This window comes from Melospiza georgiana, chromosome 2 (genome assembly GCF_028018845.1).
Source record: "Melospiza georgiana isolate bMelGeo1 chromosome 2, bMelGeo1.pri, whole genome shotgun sequence".
Lineage (NCBI taxonomy): Eukaryota > Metazoa > Chordata > Aves > Passeriformes > Passerellidae > Melospiza > Melospiza georgiana.
In genome coordinates, this window is record NC_080431.1 from 2242016 (window position 1) to 2259731 (window position 17716).

Here is a 17716-nt window from a genome sequence, read left to right on the forward strand (position 1 = left end):
GCAGTACAGCTGAAGGAGGTGAAGTAATTTCTCCTACTGCATTCTAAAGCTTGACCACCTGGAGAGATTAAAAAAAATATATCCAAAGAATTAATTTTCTTAATATGGGCACAGTGCAAAATTCTGTCTCTTAATATGACTTCATTTGGCCAAAGGAATGGAATTTTATGGAAGCTTAATATGTTTTACAAGTGCTTGTTTCTCTGGAACAGCAGCAAACCTTTGGGAAGGCAGATGAAATGAAGGAGCATCTACTACATTTCCTTTGGAGACAAGAAAAGCTGGTATTGTCTCCTGAAGAGAAAGTAACATTTTAAATTAAAAGGTAATATTTGTACAAGATCAGGTCCATGAATAAATTCACTCCGGAAACCGAAATTTTCTGAACTTAAGAGTTTCTACAATTGCTTTTTTAGATAGTGGATCAAGAAGCCTATTTTAAGGTAAATCTTGGTGGCATCATTTCCATGACAGGACAAAAACAATCCTTGAGTCAAAACCTCGTATTTGGATCTGTGAATATTAATCTCTGGATATCTGATTGCACTGACTTTGTTAACATCATCTTTTTCCTTCACTGACCTAGAGAGTCATCTTACTCAGAATTTGAGCGTTCAGGGCATTGATAATCCAACAGAGACACTTAATGGGAATTAGAATATGTTCAGCTCTTCCTTCTGCTTTTGATCAGAATGTCTTTGGGTCTCATGGAGAAAAATCATTAATCTGATCTAGGGCCTGAAATTTTTCCTCAATCTTTAATTATTGCCTCCAGCTCTGGGGTCTCAGCATGGGAAAAAGCTGTTGGAGAGAGTCCAGAGGAGGAACCAGGATGATCAGAGGGAAGGAGCAGCTCTGCTGGGAGGAAAGCCTGAAAGAACTGGAATTGTTCAGGCTGGAAAAGAAAAGGCTTCAGGATGATCTCATTGCAGCCTTCTGGTCACTGAAGGGAGCCTGCAAGGAAGATGGAGAGAGACTATTAACACGGAGCTGCAGTGACAGTGCAGCGTGGAACGTCTGCAGATGGATAGAGAGCAGCTTTAGAGTGAATATTAGGAAGGAATTATTTTACTGGGTGAGGATGCTGAGGCTGTGGCACAGATGCCCACAGCAGCTGTGGCTGCCCCTGGATCCCTGGCAGTGCCCACGACCGGGCTGGATGGGGCTTGGAGCCACCTGGGACAGCGGAAGGTGTCTGACCATGGCAGGGATGGAACGAGATGAGCTTAAGGGTCCCTCCCAACCCAAACCAATCTGTGTTTCTGCGACTCTGAAGTTCAGATGCTTGGTACATAAGGATGCTGTCTAGTGTTGCTGGCTAAGAATCACAGAAGTATTAGAAAATAGAGCTCTTATTATTAGAAAACAGAGGTATTTTGGATGTCAATATCAGGGTTTCCCGCGTGCGTCTCAGAAACTTCCTCAGCAGCTCTTTCCTTCGGGTTTGTGCTGACTCCCTGCGGTCGTTCTGGTGATGGGAACACCACTTGTGAAGCGAACACTGAAATCGGGAGCAGGAACAGCATCAGCACCGCCCCTCCCTCTCCGCCCTCCGGGCACCGGCGGCGGGGATCGCACATTAACCACACCGATGGTGTTCAATGTTGGATCGAGGCCATCAGATGCCACCGCACCGCTGCAACTTCGCGTCGAGCACATCCGAGCGTCACCCAGCGATGCTGCGGAGGCGCGGCCGCGTCCCGCCCCGTTCCCGCCCGCGTCCCGCCCCTTCCCCCGGATGCGGGCCGGGATGGCGCTGCCCACCCCGCGCTACGAGCACCTGGGCCCGCGGGGGCCCTTTCGGGACGTGTACGAGCCGGCCGAGGACACCTTCCTGCTGCTCGATGCGCTGGAGCGGGACGCGGACAGCCTGCGGGAGGCTCGGTGCGGCAGGGCGGGCACGGGAGCCGGGAGGGGTGAGCTGAGGGGGGATTGCTGGCACAGGGGCCGTGTGAGAGCGCCAGAGGGGCTGCGGAGATGGGGAAGGGCCGGGAGGGATGATCTGAGGGGGGACTGCTGACACGGGGGTGTTAAAGCCATTGGAGAGCTCCAGAGGGGCTGCGGAGATGGGGAAGGGCCGGGAGGGGTGATATGAGGGGGGATTGCTGACACGGGGGTGTTAAAACCATTGGAGAGCTCCAGAGGGGCTGCGGAGATGGGGAAGGGCCGGGAGGGGTGATATGAGGGGGGATTGCTGACACGGGGGTGTTAAAGCCATTGGAGAGCTCCAGAGGGGCTGCGGAGATGGGGAAGGGCCGGGAGGGATGATCTGAGGGGGGATTGCTGACACGGGGGTGTTAAAGCCATTGGAGAGATCCAGAGGGGCTGCGGAGATGGGGAAGGGCCGGGAGGGATGATCTGAGGGGGGATTGCTGGCACGGGGGTGTTAAAGCCGTTGGAGAGCTCCAGAGGGGCTGCGGAGATGGAGAACAGGCTGAGGGTACTTGGCATCCTCAGCCCGGAGAAGAGGAAACCTCGGTGCTGTCTGCAGCTTTCTCATGAGAGGAGCCAGCGCTGGTCCTGCTCTGTGTGAGCTGAGGGAATGGCCTTAAGCTGTGTCGGGAAGGGTTAGGGTGGATATCAGGAAAAGGTTCTTCTCCCAGAGGCTGGTGGGGCACTGGACAAAGCTCCCCAGGGAATGGTGGCAGCAGCATCCTGGCAGAGCTCAGAGAGTCTTTGGACAGCGCTCCCAGGGATGCACAGGGTGGGGTTGTTGGGGTGTCTGTGCAGGGCCAGGGCTTGAGTTGGATGAACCTTGGGGGTCCCTTCCAGCTCAGGATATTCTGTGATTCTGTACTTCAACATGTTTGGGAGGACACTGTGTTCTGTAATGCTGTCTTGACCAATCTGGTGTCTGTTACAAACTAAAGTCATCCAGAGTGTTCTCTCTGCAGAGTCGAGATCTGCCTTGAAATAGGATCCGGATCTGGTGTGGTTTCAACATTTGTGGCTTCTTCTGTCCTTGGACCCGGTGCGCTGTACATGTAAGTATAACAGCACCTAAACTATTGCATGCAATAATAAAGGATGCCTAGCCCAGGATGCTTAGCCCTCTCATGCATATTTGTCATTTTCACAGTTTAAAAACTATTCTTTTCTCAATTCTATAGATACATAAATCAAAGCAAAGAGAGCCTGTTGAGCATTTCTGAGCTTATGGTGCAGCCTGAATTATTTACTTCGGGTTCTGTAGTAAATGAGTAGTGCTGTGACTAGAAATCCATTTTCTCATTTCTCAGACAAATTAATAAACCTACACTTGTGTTTGCTGGGTTTAATCCTTGTGGATCCCTTTTAACTTGGAATATTCTGTGATTCTATAAACTAGCTTGTGGTTCATAAAGTTAAGCTTCCAGGTACAGTAGCCTGTAACTTAGACTTTGTAATATTTCCCTTTTAGATGCACAGATATCAACCCCATGGCAGCTTACTGTACCCAGGAGACAGCTCTGCTGAACAATGTTCACCTGCAGCCTGTCATCACTGACTTGGTAAGAGAGAGGTTTCAAGAGTACCTCTTCCATGGTTTCTGTAATTTTTTAATACTTACTGGAGATCATGGGGTCACACAATAGTTTGAGTTGGAAGGGACCTCTGGACATCACCCACTGCCAAAAAAACCCCAACCAACTACTCAAGCTATAAAATTCAAAATTAAGCACTAAGAATTAATTGTATTAATTAAATAAATCTGTAGATTTAGTTTGGAAAGTGCTGGATGAGGAATTCTGTAGTGGCCTGACATTATTATAGCCCTTTGTCTAAAGTTATGCAGTTCTTGGTTCTCAACCTTTTCTGATTTAATTAGAACTTGTGTCTGTTGTTACCTTTAGTTTCTTAAAAAATTGATATGGAGCAAAGCTAATGTTTCTCTTTAACCCTTTTATATGTTTATAAAAGAGGATGTTGGTAGGCCACAATAAATGGGATTTAAAATAGCTGAACAACTGAACTATGTAACTGTACTTTTAAAAACATTTGCACTCTTCATGTTCCCAAAAAGAAACCCCACACAATCATCAACTTCACCTACAGGTCAAAGGATTATCCTCAAGATTAAATGGGAAGGTTGATCTGCTGCTGTTTAACCCACCATATGTGGTAACACCTTCTGAAGAGGTAGGAAAATTTTGAAATACACATTAAAAAGAGTGTTGCTACAGTCTGTTGTTGTGACAGTTCTGTCATTCTGTTTTATAACAATCTTTGCTTTCCTTCTTCCTAGGTGAAAAGCCAAGGAATAGAGGCATCCTGGGCTGGGGGCAAACAGGGCAGAGAAGTCATGGATAGAGTTTTCCCATTAGTACCAGACCTGCTTTCACCAGGAGGATTATTCTACTTGGTCACAATTCAAGAAAATAATCCAGGTGAGCACTGTCCTTGGACATTCTAATGGGCCTAACCAGGGTTATTATGGTATAAATCAAAATGTTGATCACAGCTAGACCAAAAATGCAAGCAAATTTATCAAAACTACGAACTCCCCAAGCTAGTTTGGAAAGTGAAAGTGTGTGGGACCCCAGCAGCTCTGCAGGAATTCAGTTCCAAGCCTGAAAGGTGGATTAATTAAGTCTGAATTAATTAATGATGCCAGGCCAGTTCTTTCTTATGGAAGAGAATGGTGGTGTTAGCTGAAAAGGCTTAGTGGGAAATGTGATATCTTTCATTTTACAGGTATAGAGAAAATATTTTGAATTGTTCCTTCTGATCTAATGCTTGATGGCCACAAGTTGTCATGTAATGTCAGGATTATTCTTCACACCTGATTTATTAGGCAGCTTTTGTGAGAAGGCGTTACAAATTTCACTTTGTCCTGCAATTCATACAGAATTCTAGCAAAACACTAAACTTCAGTTTGTAAGTTGTGAGTTTGGTTGGAGATTATTTTGCATAAAACTTTTTGCCTGAAAGAGTAGGAGGACAGAGTTTATAAACTTTGCTTTACAGCTTGGCAGATATTTTAGAATTATTTTCTATAACCAATTTCAACTCATTTGTAAATGCTGCACTTTCCATTGCAGATGAAATTCTGGAAACAATGAAGAGAAGTGGCTTAAAAGGCACACGAGTGCTTTCCAGGAGAGCAGGACAAGAGATGCTGACAATCCTCAGATTTAGGAAATCTTGATGACTTCTCTTCACCTGCCAGGTAGTAGGCATGAAGAAAATTGAACACAGAGTTGTCAGTTGGTGAACACTGAAGTGAATGCAATCTGCCCTTTGTTAGTGGCAGGAACTTACTCATACAAGCAAAAGATCAAGAAAGAAATTAACCCAAAAACTGAGCTAGGGAACAAAATATCAATGGGTTCATAATGATCTAATATCCTCTGACATAACCAATGCCACACACCAGAGAGTCTCACTTCTACAAGCCATGCACACATATCAAATTTAATTTGTAGTCTTCAGTTGTCATTGGTCAGAACCAGGATCCTTTGACACCATCAGCATTCACCACAAACTGCAAATTTACAAGCAGCAGCATTAAGGTCTCCTTCTGTTGGCTTAAAAAGTTCTTTCCTCTCCCAGGATCAGCGTTCTCAGCACGGATCACTTTGGCCTTGACTAAGGACCAGAGTCCTCCATGTCCTTGTGACCTTCAGAGAAGAAGAAAGAGCCTGGTTAAAATACACAGATGCTCAGAGTCCAGCACAAAAGCATTTGGAGGAAGTTTGGATCAGTGCACAGATGGAAACACAGTGGCACTTTATACAATGCAAAATGTGAAGGCAGAGTTAGGAGTTGTTTCACTTGTTCTCACATAGCTGTGAGAGTTTTACTGCTCAGGGTACTGAACTTCTCATCTCTTCCAACATATGTTCCAGCAGCAGATAAGGAGGATTCTCCAATTCTTCAATCCCTTGTTATGAGCACAACAGCTCTGCAACCCGTTAGACACCTTCCCTCAGCTTCAGAGGTGGCTTCTCAAGGAATGATGGAAAATTTTATTTTAGTAATTGTATGTATTTATATTGCCATTGGGAATTCTTTTGAGGAATACAATTTTGCAAATAGAAATTGAATTTTAGTCCTTTTCACTTTTTCCCTCCCATTTTAAAGAAACACTAATGTAGATTTTCTGGTGTACACTAGAGGGTTTTCTGGGGCTCTCATTGTTTTGTCTGTGGATACAAAGCTTAAATAAGTTGGCGTCAACTCCCAGCTTACTTTTGAGCAAAATAAAAACCAAACGAGTTTAGAAGGGGTGAGATGGAAGTGCATAAAAGAAAAAATTCCATCATGGTTCTGTAGAGACTGACTTGCAAGAGTTTTATGTAATGCTCCTATAAACATTATTTTGATATTTGTAGTAATCTGTGTCATTTTAGCAGTGCTTTATCACAGGAGGGTACTGGGCACAGTGTAGTCCTCACATCAGTCCAAATTAGCACAGCCTCTTACTCAAAAACTTTTAGAGTTGAAAGTGGGATGATAATTAAATGTGGTTAAGCAAAATAATTCCAGATACACTGTCAAATTAAGGATAATTTGACTGCAGACTGGGCCTAGAGCTTGTAGGATTTCCAGATTGCAAGCTCAGGTTTGAATGCTACCAAAACCTTTGGCCATGGTTCAAAAGTATTTTGTCCTCGGGTGCTGGAGTTGTTATCTGGCCAGTTACTGAATATTTCTCAGTTATTATCATTATCATCCTCTTCAGTTAAATTAGGAGGCTCTGCTATGGTAGTAAGATAAGATCCATTATCTGCAGGGTGCACTGAGCACTGCTTTGGCTTCTGTTCTCCACCTGTACTGTTTAATAGCTACAGACAGGTTTAATTATGAGGCCACATCTTACTGTAAATTTAATAATTGCTCTGAGGAATCTACAGGATTATCCTTTTTATCAGCATGACTGGAGAAACCTTTATTGTCTGGGCATTGGAAAGAGAAGGTGATCCTGAGGGTCTAAAAAACATCTCCCCTTCTCTGGCTCCTGTCTCCCCTCATAGAGTAATGAACAAAGCTGCAGGGTTTTTTTGGTTTTTAAACATCCTCCTGCATGTGAGGTTTTGATTTTACAAGAAGCAAGATAGAGAGGAGGGATGCAAAGCAGAACTTTAAATGTATTCACTGCTTCTGCATGACTCTAATTCAACATCAATCAATTAAGAAGTTGAAAAAATTCACTCTTCACACAATAGACTGCACTGTAAGGGATGATTGTTTCTGCTGCTTGTTCTCAGCATCTTCATAAGGACAAGTAATTTGGATTTTGTGTGTTCCTTTCTCAGCATGTCCATAAGATTTTTTTTCCCTAAGTGTTTTTAAGACATTGAAGCACTTAGCTGAACCTTCCCAAAAGCTTTTGCCCATGCAGAGTTTCTTCATAAAGTTAGAACCAAATTGAAAGCAAACAGGAATTTTGTATATAGCAATTGTCACCTCTACTTATGATGGAAATGCTTACCAAAGTCTAAATTATCAAGTTGTTTTTCCAGAATAATATTTTGGGAAAAATAATGGAACAACTTTCTGAAATGCTATGTTTGGATTTCTTTTTTCTGTCGAAAATTTGGTGTTCAGATGGAGTGATCAGGAGAATCCTACTGGTGCAGGATGAGGAGCTGAAAAAGCCTGACAAAAGCTCCAATCCAGCCTAAATGGGAAATATTTATGGAAGAGAATACCTTGAGTGTAACTGCACACACAGCAGGGCTCCTCTTGAGCCAAACCACTTCTACCACAAATTGCATTTTTGTGCACTGAAGACACCTGGTGGCTGCATCCACAGCCAGCTCTGAGAGAAAAATTGGTTATTCAGGGAAGTTTTTCTCTTGTTGAGACTTAATTACCCCCTTGAGCCATTCTGTTTTTATGATGTTATTAAGATACAAATGAGATATTTTCAATCTCCAAATGGTAATTTAGTTTTTTAAATTTTGTTTAACTCAGTCCCTGGATTTGAGATACTGCAAGAGTATAGTTTTGCTTTAAAAGCACGTTTCAAGGTATAGTAAATGCTAAATAAATATAAGTATTTGCAAGGTAAGGAATAATCCTAAACTATAATTAGGAAAGGGAAATGGCAGAAAAAGATGTCACCATATGAGCATTGTCTGTAATAACTCTGTAACTTCTTTGTTGAATCCTAAGAGATATCAGGTATTTAAAAACCCTCAGTGCAATTGAATTCAAAGAACCTCTTCCATTTAAACACAACTAGAACAGTTCTCTGTATTAGATGTTATTTTGGAGGAAAAGGCTCCAAAAACATGGGGTGAATTTCAGACCTGAGGGTTGCTATAAATAGAAACTTTACCTGATTCAGTCTCCTTTGTCAGGGCTGTTGCTACTTTGCTGAAGGCAAATGAAAAGAAAAGCCCAACCGTAATCTATGCAATGTTCTTTCTGTCCCACCTCAGTTTTTCTTCTGACAAGAAGAAAAAGACCAAAGTTCTATTTTGGGGCTGCATTTTTCCTGTTTGCAGGAAACCACAGAGTGAGACACAGCGTTCTGAGAGTGGGCTGCAGGAAGTGTGCTGAAAATTACCTTTTAACACTGCGTGAGGGAGGTTTTAGTGCCTTAAAGGAGCAGCCATGTTCCAGTGTCCCCTCAGCTCCTTGCCTGTCACTGGTGCTCTCAGAGCTCAGGATTTGCTGCTGCACCAGCCGAGGTAGCCCCTGCAGTTTTACTCCTGTGATTTCCTGTTAGAGCAGGAGTCAGCTCCTTCATTTTGATACAAGTCCTTCACAACATGAGATTTTTTTGCATCTCCCCACTTTTCCCTCAGCAGTTTCAGTTTCAGGAGGTGAGCTGAGCCTTGTTAAACCAAAGCAGGTTCTGGATTGTAGGCCCAGCTTGGGTGCTCTCAGGAGGGGGCTCAGTCAATTCTGTCCAGAGCTGGTTAAAGCTCCACTTGGGGGATTTTTGTCTGTAAAACACTTCCCTAAGTGCAGCCATGGGTATTGTAGCTGTTGGATTTGTCTTGGAGTAATGACAGGCTTCAGAAATAAGGGGAGGGAGGAAGCAATGTCAAGCTAATTATAGAAGAATTGAGGTGAGAAAATGTCAGTTACTGCAGTGAAATTCAATGCTGAATTGGAGCTATTTTGTACACTGGAGGACAGATTAAAAAAACACTTGAGGCAAACCAATATACAAACCCCTCCTAAAAACCTCTCAAGTCCCTAAATACTTTTCTGTCCACTCTGTACAGAAGTACTGAACAGTACTTTCACCTGAGCTGCAGTAGCTCTCTGTAGTCCAACTCTCATCCTGCACTTTTGCTTCTACCTGAGATGTGCTTGTAGATATGAAAGAGGTGGCTGCACAAGGCACAAATTCCAAACCCCTTGTAAAAAAAGTGGTGGGATGAGGAAAAAATAAAGCAGAACTGTCAGAGATTCTCCTTCAGCCCATGCAAATAACAAATGTCAGACCTAATTAGCAATATCACTGCGGCCTGAAAGCTGTGTGTACTTGATCCTGCTGCATCCTGGATATGGATTGAACTGCCCTGATTCAGTTAAAAAGGTAAAATGTCACCATCAGAATTTAGCATGGCCTAATTACTGAACTTTAAATATTTGCTTCACCTGGTTCTGCATCAGCTTCTACAGAAATCCTGACTGATACATTGATTTTGCAAGTGTGCATGTGCTGTTTCATATACAAATTGTCCACACAAGAAAATTTTACAAAGGGTATGTTTATTTCTATTCTGCTTTTCCCTTTCACAACAAAAAGCACTTGATCTTAATGTGCTGTGACCTGGAAATGACTGAAAATGAGAAAATGATGGTTCATAAATTCATCAGTCAAGAGGTTGCCTGAATTTATCATTGATCCATCCTCAGACGTCAAGACAGGTCAGAATTCAGGAAAAGAAATGTGTAAACAATCAAACCCACACTTGATGATAATTTTTGATGGGTTGATGTTATTTGCTCAATTTTCATGAAGTCCTCAAGGGAGAGAAATCAAACTGTGACCTTTTTGAATTCTTCCACATTGCAGAAGCCCTTCCTGCAAAGATCTGAGGCCTTGGGTAGCTGCAAGATCCTGTACTACAAATGGTTTACTGCAGTGTCAAAATGTACAAAAATCATTCCAACTGGTATTCACTTGGAGCAGAAGGCATCAGTAGGGAATTTCTGTCACCATGAAGAAAATCAGGAGTGACAGGAATCAGAGGTTTTGTATAACCAGTCCTGGAACAGACTCAGTGTCATTGCACAGGTAAATCAACCAAATGCTTCAATATCTGATGTTACCTTAGGCTACAGCAGCAGCTCCTTAAATTTTCCTGTCCCCATCCATTTTTGTGTCTTATATTACACCATTCTATGGGAACTACCACAAGTTCTTAATCCACTTGCTTGGGAAAATAAGAGATTATGCATAAATTCTATAAAAAAAAGGAATACCTTTATTTTTTTTTAAAAGAGACCGTTTTTTCATTACCAAGTGAAAACTTTACAATGTAAAGTATTTCTCTTCAGTATTGTTTTAATATAAAAACTTAAATCACTTACTCTGGTCTTACTGTTCCTACAGGAAGTCTTGTGGCACTGCAGGACCCGGGTTTCTTCAGCCTCACTCTAGTATCTAATCACAAGTTCATGACTTATTTTTTTAAATAAAACCATTTCTGTGGCCACTCACCATCAACAAAACATCCCTACCACCAAAACAAAAATAAAGCATCTTCATCAGACCAAAAGAGACTAAACAGCACTATTACAGTGAGAAACTTTGTTAAAATAAAAATATTTTGAAAGTTAGACACGACTTTAAAATTGTACAAAGACAACAAGCACTCAAATTACACAGAGTAAGTAGCAGTGAGTACAATGTGAATGCAACAACAGTAAGCCTTGCCTCTTTTTGTATGTAAATGTAAATAGAGATTATCCTTGCCAAACTTCCAGCTTTTTTTTTTCTTTTTTCCTGAAAATCATTTCATTATGCTGCAAAAGCTAAGAGGGAGCATCTCATTCTTCAGTTCAACAGAATTGCTAAAAGGGGCTCTGACTAAAACCAGCCTTTCTATCATGAGAATATCCCATAGTGTGCAGAACAAGTTTCTCTCTCCACTGAAAAACGATTCCCTTTTATTATGCTGAATGCTTCACCTTCCCATGGGAGCAGCCAAATTACAGACTTCAAAATGATTGAAACTTCTGAAGCTTGCTCCTGTTTTTTCAGGAACATACAAGCTGAAACTATCATGGTGTGTCCGTATAAGGAGTCACACAACAGAGAATGCTCCTGTTTGTATTTTACTCTTTGCAAGTTTTGTTTCAAAAAAAGCACTTGGGAGTAATTTCAGCTAACTTGGCTAAATTAGTTTTGAAGTATTGGTCAGAGAAGAAAATATTTATTTTAATTTTTTTTCTGTTACATTTAGAGTTCAAACATATTCCTAAAACCACAGGGCACAAAGTATCCCTTAGAGCTTGTCTCCACATTTGGATGTAAAGTGAAAAGCTGACACTGTTTCCATCCTCCCTTTACTTCTGAGAGTTTTCTTCTTTACAGGAAATACATTCTTGCACAAGAAATTAATCCCCCATGGAGACTGTTCAACTCCATCACAGCCTCAAAACTAGGATTTCGTTATTCCTTAGGTTTAGATAGATGAGAAAACTTCTGCTGTAAATCTTCCCTAAGATCAACAGCAATTAAAATAAAGTTAAGTTTCATCCATCTGCAGCCATACTGGCAAAATTATGTTCTGAATTAGTGTTTGCAGGACTCTGTTTCATGACAGAATGCAATCACCTACTCATATTTTTTCTAAAAATGCCTTGATTATGTGGGTTATGTTCATGATTTTAAACTTATTCATTCTTTCTAGATTACCTGCAAGTGCTTTATTTTTCATAGCTTTACTCCATTATTAATGTTTGTTGCAATGGATCAACATCCTGATTTTCAAAAAAGCTTGAAAAGCATTGTGGCTTTATTTTTAAATGAAAATATCCTATTATTAGGACAGCAGTGTCCTGCAAATTGAGTCCATTACACTTGCCAATTGCTTCACTTTTATGTAAAACTGTAAATTTGAAAGCAACTTGATTTTTTTGCTTCTTCTTTTATTTTCCAGTTATGCAGGAACCTATTTAATGTTCCCATGAAGCATTCAAAATGTCTGTCAGTCTGTCAGTCAAGGGAAGAACACACAGCATCTAATCCCATATAAAACTGTTATGGGTTGCAGCCATAAAATCCCCTGTTAGCAAAACTGATTGAACTGGCCCAAATTCCTCTTGCCCATCCCATTTCTCTAGCTGCTTTTCTTTTCTCAATATCCCATTATTCTCCATTTGCTTCAATTCTAAGATAGCATTGCTGAGGTTTCAATAAAGATTAAAAGTTAAAGCAAGGATGTTGTTTCACTGTAAGGAAACAGTGAGAAAATACTTTCAGTACTTGTCAGGACAGAAAAGGCAGTTTACCTTTCACTTGGCTTCAGAAGATTTATTAAACAGTTCTAGCCCAAGGCAGTTAAGGATTTTAAGGTGAACCCAAGCTTGTGCAATAAAAAATGATATTTAGGAAGGCATATCTTGATCTCTAGGATTAGATTAAAAAGTTGCTACTGTTATTTCTGCCTGAAGTCCTAGACCAGCAGTGGGCTGAGCACCCCTGGATTGATGCACATGGGTAGGAAACCTTCTGCTTTTTAGCTTTGTCCATCTATTCCAGCAGGTTTCATAGCAGGACATGAAACAAGTGCATTTCTGCAGACTAATTGCACAAACAAATAGTTGTTACCAAGTATCTAAGTCTCAGCCCAGCAAAGGAGACTGCTCTGGATACAGGTGGGAAATAGCTCTAAACCCAAAATAATCTGGTTATTTTGTCTCTTTTCAGCAATTCTTGGTATCACTGTAAATAAACTGCTGTGAAACTCTGCTGGGGAAGGAAGCTGGACAACTGGCACCACCCTCAGGAGTTAAAGCATCCTTATGCCATTGTACCCATGGAGAGGGAGGATTCCTGTGCCCCCAGGAGATGCAGGCACCTGTCTGAACCCAGAGCATCTCCAGGAGATCTAGAGCAGGCAGAGGTCAGCTGTATTCCAGCACTTTGCACAGTACTCCCTCATTTCATTCCAAACCTTTATGAAGCATTTGTGTTAGTGAACTATTTGGCATCATCATTTGGAATAGCTTAGTAACTATTAATTAGATTTTGGAGAGAGTAACATGATTTAAATTCTTCAATTTCCCATTTTGCTTTCTGCCAGTGCAATAGATGTGGCCGTGGCACAGAGTAAGAAATAAAGGTCTGTAATTCCCTTATAAGTTCAAAGTGTATCTGCCTTCCTACTTGTGTTTACAAGTACTGAAGGACCTTTGCAGTAACTGTTTTATTTTAATCACTTCACCTCCCTTGACTGAAAGGCTGATGATGAGGCCAGATGTGTAAAGGACCTTCAGGAAAGATGGAGCAGCCTCTTTTGTGCACAATGAAAAAACTTTCCAACTCCTTAGTTTAGTGCCTCTACCATCCCCAATTTAGATTTAGCTTAGTCCTGCTAGTAGGAAAAAGGCAGTAATCTCTGCTAAGAACTTGGTCCAGCATAAGTTTCACTTGACAGCAGCTGCACTGCAAACCACACTCAGTTACTGGTTTGTCTACTCAGCTTTCAAATATTGGCACTGAAGTGGAAGGGGGCATGTGAAACCAAGACAAAGGAACGGTGATTTTAGAAAAGCAGACATGGCAAACCTGCAGAACTCCCAGCCTTATGAAAATAGTGGAGTTCAGAGGTCAGTACAAGAGACTGGCTGGTTAAGCTGGATAATGAATACATCCACAGTTGCACCAAACAGCATAAGAGAGAGTTCTAGAAGAAAAATGTTTCCTGTTTCAAAACGTAAACCAAGCTTGAATAGAAAGTTGCAATAGTCCTCCCCCAACAGAGCAGTGATACTTTAACTAACCATCCTAGAGCTTCTTGCATTCCAAAGGTGCAGCCCCTCTTCTTGGTCACTCAGGGACAGGATACTGGACACAGCAATCCACTGCCACGAGCAGCAATCCCTACCACACCGTCTTCTTGGATGCACTGTGAGCTGGGGTCCTCCATTCAAGTGCCTTTTTCTCAGCCTCAGTTACAGCTGGACTGAACAGAGATCAGGTGTATGCCAGGGATGCTCCCTACATTCCTCATGAGCTCTACATCAGCGTAGCTCCCAAGTCCACAGCAGGGTTAGCAACAATCTGTGGCACACCGCTAAGGTCAGGAGTAGATTGTCACTTCTACAAGAATACAAAATAGCTTGTAAAATCAATATGTAACACTGTATATATGCATGAATATAAAAATAAACCACGCCATCAATATGTAAAACTTCACAACAAGGATGAAAACTGTTCTCTTCTCAACGGTCTTCAGTGTTGATGAGCTGGTTCTCATTGTCATAGCCATCAGGCAGATAGGCTTTCCTTAGCTGCTCCGACTTGGGTATGGAGCTGCCGTTCTTAACGTAGCGGGACAGGAAGGCCCGCACGGAGGGGTGGTCGGCCTTCTCCAGGGGGATGTTGGCCTCCAGGCACATTTTCACAAAGTCCTGGATCACGCTGCTTTTCTCTGTCTGGGCAGCGCTGTTGCACTGCAGGGAGGCGGTCAGAGTCCTTTGCTTCTTCCTGACGTTCTGCTCCTCGAACTCCGCCTTCCTCTTGGTGTGCGTTTTGGACTTGAGGTGGTCGTTGATGGCGGACTTGCGGACGTGGTTGAGCACCACGTTGCAGGAGGTGCAGAAGAGCTTCCCCCCGTCCTCGTGCAGCTCGCTGCCGAACTCCGTCACGCGGTCCTGGGGCGTCACGTACAGCGCGGTCTTGGAGCGGTTCCGCGACGGCGCCGACTTCACCGCGAACCGCTCCATGGCAAAGCTGGGGAACAAACCAGAGCTCGTTCAGCGTGCAGCCTGGCACCTGCCGACACCTGAAATGTCATTAGATGTCATCAGCTACATGTTAGACACCTTTGTGACACTGCTAGTGAAAGGATTTTCAGCTGCAAGTCCAGTTAAATGGGAGAATGAAGTTCCTTCACTTCCACTCTGTTTTAGTTTTGTTTTTAGATTTATGATGAGGAGTGGGTTTTGTTATTTGGGTTACTGTAGGGGGATAGAATATAAGAAAATAAAGATAGTGTAGAAAGTAATCTTACCCCTAAGGAGTTGCAGCTGGGCCAATTATCAGAGATTAGGACCAGGCCTGACTTTAGCAGGCCACAGCTGTGAGCAATGAGAAGAAGATGCTATAAAAGAGTAGGGTGGGCCTTTGAGAAGGGGACTGGAGTTTGTTGGCTGCTGTGTGAGGAAGAGTCAGTGCTGTGAGAGCTGCCCAGGAGAAACACCAAGCAGGTATGATACTTTTGTGATAAGGAGACAACAGTATGGGACCCCTGTGATAAGATGACAACGGGTTACTCTGAGAGACTATCTGCACTTTTGGTATAAGATTTTATTAATGTGGTGAGAGTTTTTTTCTATTTGATTTTTTTAATAGTATGTATTGTGGATCTGTTGAGATTGTGGTGGATATATATATATATGTGTAGTTATAGGGTATTAGAATGCAGTTATAGAAAGTAGTTTTAAATAATTGTTTGAAGTTATCCTTCACTAATATTTTGGTGACTCAACAGAACTCTCAAAACCCAATCTGGTAATCAGTTAAAATAAAAAAAAAAACCAAACACTTTTGGGTTTTCATGAAGACCCTTTTCTACCCTTTACACATTAGGACAAAGGGTACTTTCTTCTTAGCATTTTCAACATATTTGACAGTCTCTTAATTATGTTGAGTTGATGTTTTCTCTGTTTTTTTTCCATATCAAGCAAAAAAATTATTACTGTCACTTTTAAAAGTAGGTAAACCTCAACAAAAAATCCCAAACCAATGCTTTGCCAGCACTTGTTTGGAAGCAGCCCAGGTTTTTAAACCACAGCTCTTAGGTTAAACCTGGAGCTTAGAGCAAATCATTTTGTCACTGCTGGAACAGCCTGATAGATGCAAACCTCGGTTCCCATTGCAATGCAATATAAGAAATTGTATTTTCAAAGTGGTTTAGCATCACTCTAAACTAGACTGTGTCACCAAAGCCAGCAATAACCCAGTAAAGTGCTCTGAAATTAAAAGGACCTGTGTCCTTTTGTTGTTGAGGTATGGAGTTTTCAGAGTAAAGTTGAAGTCAAGTAACAGCTTTGTTCAGCTTTGAGGTTTTCTGAGCAAAATTAATGGTCACCACATTAGCTACCCATTTCCTTAAAATAACCCCTAAAAGGCAACAATGTTTCTTTCAACTCTCCTGGTACCTCCAAATGTATTTCTCTGTACTTTTCTTTTGTTACCCAGTTTGCTGTAGCAATATTAAAAAAAAAAAAAAAAGTTGCATAGAGTTTCTGCTGTCCAGAATGGGTTTTGCCTGCCCTGGAACTAAAGGAATAGAGAATTCTGTCTGCAACACTGCCTTTTTCTCTTAAGCCATTGCTACAAGAAGAGATTACAAGCTTCTGCAAAAAAATGAAACAAAGATCTTGGTATTAGCTACTTTCCTCGTGAATTTTGTTTGCACTGTGGCTTTGCAGACCCATAAATCTTAGTCTGATACAATGATAAACAAACTTTATCCATCATCAATGTAACCTTCTTCTTTTTGTTGCTTTATATATGAGCTTCAGAAGCAACCATTTGCTGAAATCAAGCAGAAAGCAAATCCTAACCCAACCCAAACTTGTTGCTTTGGCTTCTGAAACGCCAAAAAAACTTCCCCCACCAAACAGGTGTTTGTAGTGCTACTGCAGCAAAATCCCTCGGCATTCTGAGAGCAGCAGAACGCAGGATTTTTGGTAGGCCTAGTTTGGGGAGGCGATAGCAAGTTTTGGCGTGTTTCATTGCGGAGTGCTGCTGCCTCCCCCCTCGGGGTGCCCACGGGTCCGCTCTCCGGGACGCTCCGGGGTCCGGGCTGTGGCCGCTGTCACCGCACCGGAGCCGCCGGGAGAGCAGCACAGCGAGCCTGGATCTCCAAGCGCGGGGCGGGTTCCGCCCGGGGACCGCGATCATCACTCGGTGCGTTCCTCGCCCGGGTTCGTCCCCCGGGCTGCCGGCGCCGTGTGAAACGCGCGGAGCCCGGCCCTGCACAGCCCAGGCCCCGCGGCTGCGGCCCTTCCCCGCAGCGCGGGTGTTTCCCGGGTGGCCCCGCAGCCTCCTCCCCACGCGCGGACCCGCCGGCCCCGTGCCGGGCACCATTACCCGCAGCGGCCGCGCCGCCCGCCCGGGGCCGCCCCGGGGCTGCTCCGCCGCCGCCGCCGCTCCGCGCTGGGCCCCGCCGGGCCGGACGCGCCGCTCCGCCGCAGCCGCACGGCCCCGCCCACCCCGCCGGCCCGCCCCCGCCGCCGGAAGTCGCTCGTTGATTGGTTCGCCGCGGAGATGGGCAAGGCTTGGGCCCAATTACGAATGGGAAACGGGCATGAGATCGCTGATAGAGGCATGCGCCGACCAATCAGAGCGCGGGCGGCGACGCTCAGCGGACGGGCATCGGGCGGGCGGCTGCGGAGAGGGGCGTAACAGACGGGGGGAGCAGCCAGTGGGAAGGCGGAACTGAACTAACGACGAGACTTTTTCACCAATCGCAGCGCGCTTCTGCGAAGGGGCGGAGCCAGAGGTAAGCTGCGCGTTGATTGGCAGGGAAGGCAGACCAATGGGAGTGCGGCACGGCGGGGGCGTGGCCGGACGCCTGGCGGCGCG

The 17716-nt window shown here is 43.5% G+C and overlaps 2 protein-coding genes across 4 annotated transcripts; one reads left to right on the plus strand and one right to left on the minus strand.

Moving 5' to 3' along the window:
- Positions 1 to 1723: 1723 nt before the first annotated feature.
- N6AMT1 (N-6 adenine-specific DNA methyltransferase 1) lies at positions 1724 to 6023 on the plus strand. 2 transcript variants are annotated; one of them, XM_058045287.1, is made up of 7 exons: positions 1724 to 1884; positions 2895 to 2984; positions 3401 to 3491; positions 4036 to 4119; positions 4226 to 4367; positions 5022 to 5149; positions 5533 to 6023. In XM_058045287.1, exons 1-6 carry the CDS (start codon positions 1739 to 1741, stop codon positions 5126 to 5128), a joined length of 660 nt encoding a protein of 219 aa, XP_057901270.1. In that variant the 5' UTR covers positions 1724 to 1738; the 3' UTR covers positions 5129 to 5149; positions 5533 to 6023. The 2 variants fall into 2 exon arrangements, with proteins under 2 accessions (XP_057901270.1, XP_057901269.1); XM_058045286.1 differs by having other exon boundaries at positions 1748 to 1884; positions 5022 to 6023.
- CGGBP1 (CGG triplet repeat binding protein 1) lies at positions 5373 to 17268 on the minus strand. 2 transcript variants are annotated; one of them, XR_009116004.1, is made up of 3 exons: positions 17222 to 17268; positions 13903 to 14906; positions 5373 to 5600 (listed from the first exon to the last, which is right to left on the minus strand). XR_009116004.1 is itself a non-coding variant. In XM_058045288.1 (2 exons), exon 2 carries the CDS (start codon positions 14845 to 14847, stop codon positions 14344 to 14346), a length of 504 nt encoding a protein of 167 aa, XP_057901271.1. In that variant the 5' UTR covers positions 14848 to 14854; positions 17222 to 17245; the 3' UTR covers positions 9638 to 14343. The 2 variants fall into 2 exon arrangements, 1 of the variants encoding a protein (XP_057901271.1); XM_058045288.1 differs by lacking the exon at positions 5373 to 5600 and having other exon boundaries at positions 9638 to 14854; positions 17222 to 17245.
- Positions 17269 to 17716: the final 448 nt, after the last annotated feature.